The sequence below is a fragment of the Manihot esculenta genome, chromosome 4 (assembly GCF_001659605.2).
Source record: "Manihot esculenta cultivar AM560-2 chromosome 4, M.esculenta_v8, whole genome shotgun sequence".
NCBI classification, from domain to species: Eukaryota; Viridiplantae; Streptophyta; class Magnoliopsida; order Malpighiales; family Euphorbiaceae; genus Manihot; species Manihot esculenta.
The window spans coordinates 7,532,689-7,543,960 of NC_035164.2; the positions used below are offsets into that span (position 1 = coordinate 7,532,689).

Below are 11,272 nucleotides of genomic sequence, written 5' to 3' on the forward strand. Positions count from 1 at the left end.
AGAGTGATAAGAGCATCTTAGCCATTTCAAATACTAATAATGACGCAAATAAACATAAGGATAAAATAGTTAAGAGTTTCCAAAGACATGGATTAGTTAATATATTTTCAAGCTATGGGATTCAATAATGATTTGGACTAAATAATAATTTTTCTTTTAAAAAACCCACGTACTCAACCGTTGGTAACCGTCGATAACTGGTCCCAAATCCTTCCAATCAATTTCAAAAGTTTCTGTGCAAATGCAAGTTTCAGGTTCTCTCTCTCACGATCCCTCATGGCAATTCGATATCTCATTCGCATCTTGGGTTTTTTTTCCCTCTTCTTCCCCGCATTTGAATCTTCAACCTCAGGTACTCATGGAAATCTTTCCTCTCTGATTATCACTTGCTTGAAAAATTCGTGATAAAGTCCTGTAATCTCTGGCAGATAAAGCAAAAGTTCCAAATTTCGCTTTCAGTTGGTTAAATGACAACAACACATTCCAAGCTGGGGATACTGCAGCCATAAAGATCATAGTACTGGGAGAGTTTGACAGTAAAGGAAATGCTTCACTTGATAAGAATGCTTTCAATCCTACACTCACAGTGAATGGGAAGAAAGGAAATAGTTCTTTCGTTTCTGGGGTTTTCCTGGATACTTCAGGGGATACCAGTACCTGGAGAATTACTTTTGCTCCAATCAGAGTTGGGGTCTTTAATGTCTTCATCAATGATGATCCTTTCAAAGTATTTGATTCATCTCTCCATTACGAAGCTCTGCCAGGTCCTAATATGCAATCTTTAGCATTTAACTTCTATTTTCGCTTATTTAGATATGTAAGTTAGAACTTGTTTGAAGAAAAATGTTTTCCCTAGCAATCAATTTGAGCCTGCAATCTATGACAGAAGGATTTTGTTTTATCTTCCATTTTATTTTGGCTTTGTGCTCTATCTCGGTTTTACTAGTTGTTTTGGATTAAGGGAAGTTAAATTGTTGGTGAAGTGCTATTGATTAATTTAACACTTGTGCTCTTGCTCATTATGATAATACTCTGCAAATCAACTCTTTGTGAAATCTTATAATCTGCTGTTATATTTTGTTCAAGGGCTTGTATAATGTCAAGTACACATAAATGCATACTAACTGAAGTTGCTATTTCCATTCAAGGGAAAATTTATCCATCTGTCTGCATAGCATTATGGATGGGATTTTTAAATGAGTTTGAAGCTGGTGAAAGAGCTACTATTTTCATTCTTCCTAGAGATGCATTTGGGAATGATGTTTCTTCAACTGGTGAAGAATTAAATTCCTATAATTTTACAGTTAGTGTGCTTTATGCGAATGGTTCCCTTGCCAATGTTCCAAACATCACTCACGTTGGTTGGAATGAGCTTGGGATTATTAGCATTGAGTTTATTGCAGAAAAAGCTGGAGACCTTTTATTGCATGTGAAAGGAGGAAAGCAAACTTTGAATGGCTCTCCACTTCCGTTGAAAGTGAATCCAGGTGATTGTGCTGTAGCTAGCCATTTGTTCATAGCTTGTATTAGAGGGATTCTTTTTGTAAATAAGAGTTATTTTTTCATGAATTCACCAGTAAATCTTTCTCAAGGTTTTCTTTCTTGAGATATTGAAATTGATGAGGTGTATTGCAAACTCACAGCATCAACTCAGCATTGTCTTGAAGTCCATTCTTGTTAACATGCCATAGATGGTTGCATTATTTCTGTGAATTGGGGTGCTTTCTCACTTTTATCATCAGTTTCTACATGAAATTTCACTGTGAAGGTTAATTTGTACAGGGGAAGAGAAGGGTAAAAAGGGGAAAACTCATTAGTGTCATATCCAAATTGTGATGCTGATACAAAATAGCTCCCAAGCCCATGTTGAAAATGTTTCTGTTGATGCTGTTTGACATGAGCTAACATGGAATTTAAGTTTTCTCTTGTAAAAAGCATGAAGTAATTCTCTTTTTCTTTTTGACTCTTTAGAACCGTCTTTTTCCAGGTCCTCTAGACATTTCCAATTGCCTACCAAAATGGAAGTTTGAGACAAATGCTTGGCAAATATTTTCCAAAATGGAAATTTTTATACATCAGCAAGATCAGTATGGGAACCTTGTTTCTGGACTATATGAATTTGATGCTGATATTGTTGAAAGAGAGACAAATCTGACTATACCAGTTGCAGATTTGCACTTTGAAGATGTGGTTCCAGGAATACAGTTATTCTCTTTCAGTCTATTAGAACCGGGAAACTTCTTGCTCACTATATCTGATTTGGAGCATAATAGAAGCATCGCCAATATGCCGTTTGCTTATACTGTCTTTATAGGTGTATAACTTATCTGCTAATTATTTTTTTTTTTTGGAAAGTCTAATGATGTTAGTATTGAGCTCTTGCTTTTATCTACCCTACTCCCGCAATATTTCTTTTCCTTTTCCCTTCTAGAATGCAACAAATGTTTGGTCTACTAGTTATTGATTATGACTGTTGCCATTGGCAGGGAGGCCAAATTAAGTTTTGATTCTAGTAGGTGACAAGCAGTGCTTGATGCTATTGCCTATATATATAATGTAACTATTTCTTTCTGAAATCATCACAATATTAATTATGTTTCAATTTAACAGGTTATTGTGATGGATCAGCCAGCATTGTCAACGGATCTGGTTTAAATGATTCCATTGCTGGTGAAATTTCACAGTTTTCAGTCTATTTGTTTGACATTTTTCAATATCCTGCTTTCGTTGAACTAGGAAGCATTAAAGTGCAGATTGTAAGGGAAAATGATTCCTATTATGTGCAGCCAAGCATTGTTCCAATCATCAATGGTATCTGATATTATAATTTCTTTCCTTTTGATGAACAATTTTAACAGTGGTTCACAAGGAGGCATGCATGTCTTATACAGGAAATGGACCTGCTCAAGAACTCAGCCACACAGAAATTTCTCCAGCACCATCTGATGTTACAATGAACATTGTAAGTTGTACTTAATTATTTCTTTCAGTCCATTGTTGAGAAATCTGACATTCTTTCCTTCTTCTCTTTGATTCAGTCTGCTGGACACTTTGAAGTTGCAGCCAGTGTTTTTCATGTGACTTATACTGCTGAGAAGAGTGGGATCTATGAAATATATGTATTTTGTGGAAATATTTTACTGAGTGGTGTTCAATCATTCAGAAAGGAAGTTAAAGCAGGTTATTCTTATATTTATGTTTTGGGTTAGTCTCACTTCTAATTTACATTTCTTCCTTTCATCTGTCACTAGTACCACGGTGAATGCATAAATTTAATCAAAATTGTGATCAATTTATGTCAATTAGAGATTACTGAGAGATAATTTAAAATTAAATTTGATGTTTTTAGCCATAAGAACACTAAAACTAAAAAACAAATTTTTGAAACAGATTTTTCAATAACATCTAAAAATTGGGGGCTTTATTAAAAATTTAGCGCTGCAACGACAATGTCAAGCAGGCACTAAAGCTTTAGAAAACTGAATTGAGTTTTTGAATGTGTAATAATAAGGTCAATTTGCACTTTAGTAATGAAAATGCAGATAAGAAACAAACTGTTTGGACTAATGTATGATTTTTCACATTTTGTTAATTTGTATGGGAATAGAATAATTTTCAAAAAAATTTGGTATTCAAGCTAACGTTGCACTTGCAATACAATTCATAGTTTTCAAAAGTGGTTTGGGTTGGGTTAACTGGGAATCAAACCACTGACATTCTGGTTTAAAATAGGTTTCTTTCTACTAATGAAAATAGAATTCTTGCCCACTAGGGTTTTTGAACTCAAGACATAAAATCTGTGTTTTTTTTCCTTTCCATCTAATCAACTTACATCCTTAGTATAAGCTTGTCAATTTTTTTTAAAAAATCTTTTACATTTATAATATAATTCTTTTTAATCTCGTATTTTTTTTCACGAAAAGCAAAGGTGTACAATTGAACTTCAAGTCGGTAAATTATTAGTTTTTATTTCAGTGTTTCATTTTGCATGTATGGTTGCTACTTGCTAGTTACTGCTTCACTGGTGTAGTTACCTTCTTTTTTTCCCCTTCTTGTTTGATTTTTTTAATTTTTTAATCTATAATAATGGTTACCCCATGTAATTGCGTGCAGTTTCTCCCTTGATTTTCTGCTAAATTTTTTCTTGCTTTTCATAGGTAAGGTTGATGTATCTCTTTCAAAAGTTGTGAAATTTTCTCCCAAGGTGCCAAAGCTGATTGAAAATGAAATGTGGGTGCAACTAATGGATTCATTTTCTAATCATGTCTTGTCCCAACAGTCACTGCTAAAACTAGAGATTGCTGTAAATAGGTCTGGTTTTTCAACAGAAATGTTTGTTGATAATAATGATGGGTCATATACTTGTCAATATATGGCTAAGGATGTTGGAACCTATGAGATGTGTGTTTCATTTGATGGCTTACATCTCATGCCCTGCCCCTTTGGAGTCAATGTGTATGGTGGTAAGTTATAAATATGTCAATATATATTAATCTCGTCAATACAAACAAACTATCATTAATTTAAATGCTTTATGATTTGGTGGTACATTTAGTATAGCAAGATGAACTTGATTTGTCCTCATAGCATGGTGACTTTAGGATGTTTGAACTTTGTTAAGTTTTATAGAAAATTATTATTGTAATTCTAAGAAAACTGCCAAAGCCAAGGCTATACTTGGTAGAGCATAGTGGAATGTTGCAACTATAATACAATGGATTATTTGATTGCCTCACATTCCATTACATTTTACGATATATAATCGATATTCTTAGATTTCTAACTAGTAAAAATGGCATGATTTGATTTGTTCAAGAAAACCATAAGGCAATACTTTATGACTAAGGGGCCATAAAGCTTGTGCTAGGTTCAGATTAAGATGGTCAACTCTTTTTAGAATATTTGTTTGATCCAACAAAATATGATATATTACATGGCCAAATTAATTTGCACTGATTTGTGAGTGCAATAGCAACTTTGCTAAAAAGAGAAGTATTAAGATTATGGACTTATAAGAATGATATATACAACAACATAACTATGAATGAAGTAGAAAAGTAAAAAAACAGGAGCAAAAGGGTTTATTACTTAAATAAAGGAGATTATCAAGACTAAGTATTATAAATAGTATTATTCTTTTTCCCTTTTCCAATTGCATGTAAGAAGATCCCCATTACGTATAGGTTATTTGGTGAGATATTTTATGTTTACTTTTTAAAAATTATGAAATAAGTGATTTATCATTTTGAACAAAATTGATAAAATTTACAGATATAGTTTTTTGAATGAGACAATGAGACATTTCAGCACTTTTTCCATGGCAGTGATGTATTTGTGATTATCAAAGTGGAGATACCAAAAAGCTTTCTTTCTTTCTTTCTTTTTTATACCATTTCTTAATAATGGGTTCTTTAAATACTAATTTAATTTTCATTATAAGGAAAATATTTGATATTTCTAAAATAGCTACTTTCAATATTCTACAGGTGAATATTTTCCTAAGGCTTATGATGATAAAATATCTGTTTGGGAGGATGAGTCTATTGCTTTTGATGTTTTAGCAAATGACTACTTTGCTGGACATAATGCAAGCATTGTTGAATTCTCGAAAGTAAGAAAAAAAAATCAGTTTGCCTTTGAAGTTTGCTTATATTACTGATTTATTCCTTGGAAGTGCTTTTTGGAAAATTGACTTGCTGTTTTACATTGTAATTTTTCAGCCAAATTGTGGTTCACTTTTACAGGATGGACAGTTCTTTAGATACACCCCCTATCAAAATTATTATGGGAATGACTCTTTTATGTATACAATATCAGATGTAAATGGCAATCTTGCTTTTGCTACTGTAAGCATTGATGTCCTCAATATCCCTCCCCAGTTTATTTCATTTCCAAGTCAGCTGCAAGCAACTGAGGACATGATAAGCCCTAGATATGGGTATCATAATTTATCACTAAACTTTATTAATATGCTCAGCATTTTGAAGTTTCAAAATGGCTGATGTATTACTGGGTGTATGCTCTTCTAATGTTATGATTCTTGCACATTGCAGTGGTTTCTCAGGGTTTGAGATTAGGTCTTCTGATCCAATGGAGAACATTTCTGTCACTCTTAGAGCAGACTTTGGGACTCTGTTTTTATCGCCCCTGCTGATGCAATTTTGGGATCCAATTTGGGGGAAATTTTTAGTTAAGAGAGAAGATGATGAAGCAAAGAGTTTGACCTTAGAGGGATGTGTAGATGTGATGAATCTAGCACTTCAGTCAATTCAATATCTCGGGTACTATCTACTTATCCTATTGTTTACATTCATGAAGTCACTGGACCAGTAGTTCAATGACTGCCTGTCTGATAATGCTGTATCTGGGAGTGAAACACCTCCCCTATGACTGAATGGGAGGACAAAGCAGTTAAATATTAGTTAATACTTGTAGCAGGATTTGGGATTTTTGAACCTAACACCCAATTTATGTTAAGTAAGAACAAGAAAAGAGAAGCAACGATAACCACATTTTGTGGCTTTATTTCCTTTGCAGGACATAGATATGCACCAATGATCTGTGATATTTTCATGGCATAAATCTCTCTCAACTTAATATTTTCTTGATCTGGTCTTTATCATGTGTGATTAACGTTCTTTCCCACCATATTCAGAAATGTGAATTTCAGCGGCAATGATACTGTTCGTTTTTCTGCCAACAACAAGAATGGGATAAATGAGATTGCAGTTCCAGCTTTTGTACAATCTATCAATGATCCTCCATTTATTAACGTCCCCAAATTTATCATATTAAAGGGAAAGGAGGATAAGTTGCTGATCTTTGACAAAGCTAGGGACAAGTTTGAGTTCTGTGTTGGAGATCCAGATCTTCTTAATTTCCCTGGTATGTATATGGATGTTTTCTTTAACATTGGAATTGGTTGGACGTTAAAATTTTATATTAAATTAAATCTTATTGTACTTCTTTGAAATGTAGATTTACCCATTTGAAGTTTAAGTAGCTTACACCATAAATGATAAATTTCAAATTGAGTGAATTCCATTCGTATCTGAATCTGTGTTTCTATTGACAACTGAATGGTCGATAATGATGAATTTTCATTTATAATGAAATCAAATTAGCTAGATGAAAATTGAGTAAAAATCCACTGTTTTTTTTTAGACGGTGACATTTTAGTTCTTGAAATGAGGTAGACTTGTTTGAAATGTCTTCTGGGGAATTTATTTCTGTTTGTTTATATGTTTCAGGCAAAAAGTCTCACTTTATAGTCGCATTTTCTGTTGAAGTTAATGATGGATTTCTAATAACCAGCCTACCAGCTGAACTTATAGATACAACTGAACTGAAGCTAATTAATAACTATCAGTGGCAACCTCTTCAGACATATGTTACTATTTCAAAACATTTTATGGTCAAAGCTCATGGAATCAGATTTCGGGGGACAATTAATGATTGCAACCTTGTCATGCAACAACTCTCATATCATGTGAGTATATGCTCATTTGCAGGAAGTTTTAGAAGAAATATGAATTCCTGGCTGCTTAAATGAACCATTCATCTGTTCATGGACTTATTTTTCTTTTCTTATTTATCTTTTTGGAGAATAGGGTGGAGAAAATGGTGCTGTTTTGACGTTGAAAGTAAATGATATGGGAAATTATGGTTGTTATTCTGATTGTACTGACAATATCTCAATCCCATTGCACGTTAAGGCTACTGTGAATCTTATCCGAAAAAGGCCAATGAGTTCATTGGCAGTTCACAGTAAGTAACAATCATATATATATATATATGTATATATCTTGCTTGTATTTTTTAATTTTTTTTAGCCAAAGTGCATCTATATTAAGTTATAACTCATATCAATTTTCATTATGCTGGTGCAGCCCTTGGATCAGTTGTTATTATTGAATTTCTTATGGTTCTCTCTTTTGGAGTAGTACTTCTATTCTTCACATGTAAATGTGCAATTCTTCTTGTAAATGAAAGAAGCAGCTTCAAATTCCAAAACTCTAAGCAGTCTACTCTGCGAAATTCTCAAAAGGAATCTGTAAGTGAACCATGTATTGATTTTCAAGTGTATTTGAGGCATTTTAACATGAACTACACTTAAGTTCCAATGTTGGTTGAATTATCTTACGCAGTCAAGTGCTGATTTATCTGAGAAAACAACTGACTTAACCGGTGGTTGTTCTCAATATCTTTCTATCTACCATCGAACTTCCAGCTTTCGACAACGGTAACTAGCTTCTGACAAAAAAAACATTTTGGTAATGGATTCATAGCTAGGATAGAGGAGGTGGTTTTGAGTTTCCTTTTTTTTTTATTATTATTATTATATATTTTGGCTTGACTAACATGCGCTTTTTACAAATATGCCAGCTCTAGCCGTCAGTTTGAAATAGCAGAATCTGGGCAGGATATACATAGCCCCTCTCAATCTACTAGAGGTTATCATCTACAGGCTCTACCTGATTTTATGCCACTTGCTATTGAGAAGGGCTCGTAAACATGTTGATCTATTGTCTAAAAATTTTGGTATTGTTCCAGTACGATTCTAACAGAAATCAGTATGGTTTTGGTTCGGTTTGATTTTTATTTTGACTCCCTTTTACTTTTAATTTTAATTTTAATTTCAGTTTCGGTTAAAATTTTATTTTTGCAAATAAATTACAATAATTCTACGTTTATTTTAAAATAATAATAAATAACATCAAAATAGTAATAAAAATAAAAATACTAACATTCAAACAATAGTTTCAGTTTCAGCTCAAATTTTATCATTACAAATAAAATTATAACATTTTTACATTTATTTTAAAATAATAAATAAATAACATTAAAATAATAATAAAATTAAAGATTTTAACATTTAAATAATAGTAGTATTAATATTAAAATATATTATATACCGTAAAAATATTATATTATTTTATATATAATTATTAAGTATATAATTTTGATTAAAAAATACGTGTGTAAATATTAATAAATAACGATATGTTATATTACTAACATATAATTTATATATATATATAATTAAAAATTAAAAAATAATATTATTAATAATTTAATTACTACCAAACACCATTAGCATCTACGGCTACTCAAAAGTATTGAATTATGTAGCGACTCTGATAGACTGATTCGTCCCTCTTCAACTGCTCATCTATGAACAGCTTATGTGAGGAAAATAAGTTTTGCTAATTTAATCCAATCATTTGAAATTCATTTTTTTCAATTTCATTTTGTACAACCACCAAACTATATTCATTTTTTAAAAGTAAGACGCATAATTTACAATACTGTTATCGTATTTTTTAATATTTCTTTTAATCAAGCCACTCTCCTATAGGACTGACCAATTATAGAAGAGAAAAGTTGATTTTTTTTTTAAAATCAACTTTAAAAAAATTATACTTATAGATTCTCACTATAGGAATAAAATAGTCCATATAGCAAATCAAATTGTTACTTACTTGTTGATTTTTGAGAAGAGAGAAAAAAGATATATAATGATTTTGTTATTTTAATCGTTAAAACATGATACATATGTAGGAAAAATATAATAGAAAATCTTAACAAAATTATCTCCTAAATCATATTTAAACTCGTATATAATAACTTAAAATTTAAATTTTATTCTATTTTCATATCATAATATATCATCAACTTTGGTATATCGGCATGGGCATTATTTTTGAATTCTTCATCTTCTAATGTAGCTATCTTGGGTTTATTAGGGTATTGGTTTATTGTGACATATGCTTATTGTGGCATGGAGGAACTTTTTTTTTTTTTTTGAAAATAGGGGATTGGGGGAGTAGAACCTTAGATCTCTCAAGTTTATTAAGATGCATTTTCCACCAGGCTAAGCCTCGAAGTGCGCATGGAGAAACCTTTTGTTTTTCTAATTTGATTTTTCTGATGTTCTATCTTCTCTCTTTTTTTCTCTATCTTTTCTCATCTTGTATTTCTCACATGCCTTTATGAAATAGCGCTGATATCAATTATTGATTTTTGAGAGGAGAGGAAGAAGAAATATAATGGTGTTGTTATTTTATTATGTAGGAACAAAGTATACAAATTCAACAATACAACATAGTCATACAGAAAGTAGGTTACTGTCTCATTTGCAACCTACTTTTAGATAAATTAAGTGGTAAATTATTATTATTTTTTTTTTTGAAATAGGAGATTGGGGGAGTAGAACCTTAGATCTCTCAAGTCTATTAAGATGCATTCTTTACCAGGCTAAGTCTTGGAGTGCGTGGTAAATCAATTCTTGTCATTTTATAAAAAATTATCACATCCTAAGCTTTGTAGCTCAGGTTATAGTTAATATTCTCAAACTATTCACAATTAAAAATTTCAGTCTCAGTTTTGATTTTCTAGCACTATATCCTCCTTTTAGAATGTTCTCTTGAATTTTTTTAGCATGATTATTCTTAAAATTTTTAGATCTATTCTTAAGTTTCATTTGGATTTGGAATTTCTTTATTTGGATATTTGTCAGTAATATTATGAACATTTTTGTACAACCTGTCCTGTGACTCATATCCAGAAATTTTATTTTATTTGATTTTTTGTACACACTAAAATCCATACTTTTAAAAAAAATCAAAATATGAAATTCAATCATGTCACCTTTTTTTATTTAATTAGTATATGTCAATTAATTGAAAAAATAATTAAGAAAAATCTATTAAATTTTTATTTATACATATATTAACGATTAAAATAAAATTACATTTAATTAAAAATTTTATCATTAGTAAAATTATGTAATATAATTATTATATAATAAATTATATTATTAAAATAAAATAATAAATAATTTTCCCTTAAAAGTTGCATTTGTTATATAGTTATTTATTGGGTGTAAGTATGTCATTAGTATTCTCCATTGAGGAAATTATGCATAAATATTTTTTTTCTGCATCCTGAACATAATATTATCATTATAAATAGATATTATAAAAATATTTCTTCTATTTTTAAAATTCAGCTAATTGGAAAAAAGAATTAAAAAAATAAAATTCATCAGATTCAAAAATTAAAATAAAAATAAAAATCAAGATATATCATATTGGAAAAAAGAATTATTTTTAGCAAAAATATTTAATAAAATAGGTAAATTAATATGGCAGAATAGAATAAATAAAACTGTTTTGACAATTATTTTAATGAAAATGAAAATAATTAAAGAATTTAAAGTGATTAAAATTAGACTAAAAAATAATAAAATATTACATTTGATATGATATCT

At 30.6% G+C, this 11,272-nt stretch overlaps 1 protein-coding gene across 8 annotated transcripts; it reads left to right on the top strand.

Moving 5' to 3' along the window:
• The first annotated feature begins 202 nt into the window (after positions 1 to 202).
• On the top strand, positions 203 to 8,613 carry LOC110612536 (protein GAMETE EXPRESSED 2-like). Of its 8 annotated transcripts, none has more exons than XM_043955546.1 (17): positions 203 to 352; positions 429 to 764; positions 1,149 to 1,487; positions 1,988 to 2,314; positions 2,611 to 2,811; positions 2,892 to 2,962; positions 3,039 to 3,180; positions 4,158 to 4,463; positions 5,487 to 5,611; positions 5,745 to 5,938; positions 6,054 to 6,281; positions 6,656 to 6,885; positions 7,251 to 7,489; positions 7,611 to 7,767; positions 7,890 to 8,053; positions 8,148 to 8,242; positions 8,386 to 8,613. In XM_043955546.1, the coding sequence occupies exons 1-17, from the start codon at positions 277 to 279 to the stop codon at positions 8,510 to 8,512; spliced, it is 3,357 nt and encodes a 1,118-aa protein (XP_043811481.1). In that variant the 5' UTR covers positions 203 to 276; the 3' UTR covers positions 8,513 to 8,613. The 8 variants fall into 8 exon arrangements, with proteins under 8 accessions (XP_043811481.1, XP_043811480.1, XP_043811483.1 ...); XM_043955545.1 differs by having other exon boundaries at positions 5,721 to 5,938; positions 8,386 to 8,611; XM_043955548.1 differs by having other exon boundaries at positions 1,404 to 1,487; positions 5,721 to 5,938; positions 8,386 to 8,610.
• Positions 8,614 to 11,272: the final 2,659 nt, after the last annotated feature.

Bases quoted from the DNA above. Each gene is read 5' to 3' on its own strand.
- LOC110612536 (XM_043955545.1), top strand. From the start codon at position 277: ATGGCAATTCGATATCTCATTCGCATCTTGGGTTTTTTTTCCCTCTTC. The intron at 353-428 runs GTACTCATGGAA...AATCTCTGGCAG, and splicing joins ATTTGAATCTTCAACCTCAG to ATAAAGCAAAAGTTCCAAAT. The intron at 4,464-5,486 runs GTAAGTTATAAA...AATATTCTACAG, and splicing joins TGGAGTCAATGTGTATGGTG to GTGAATATTTTCCTAAGGCT.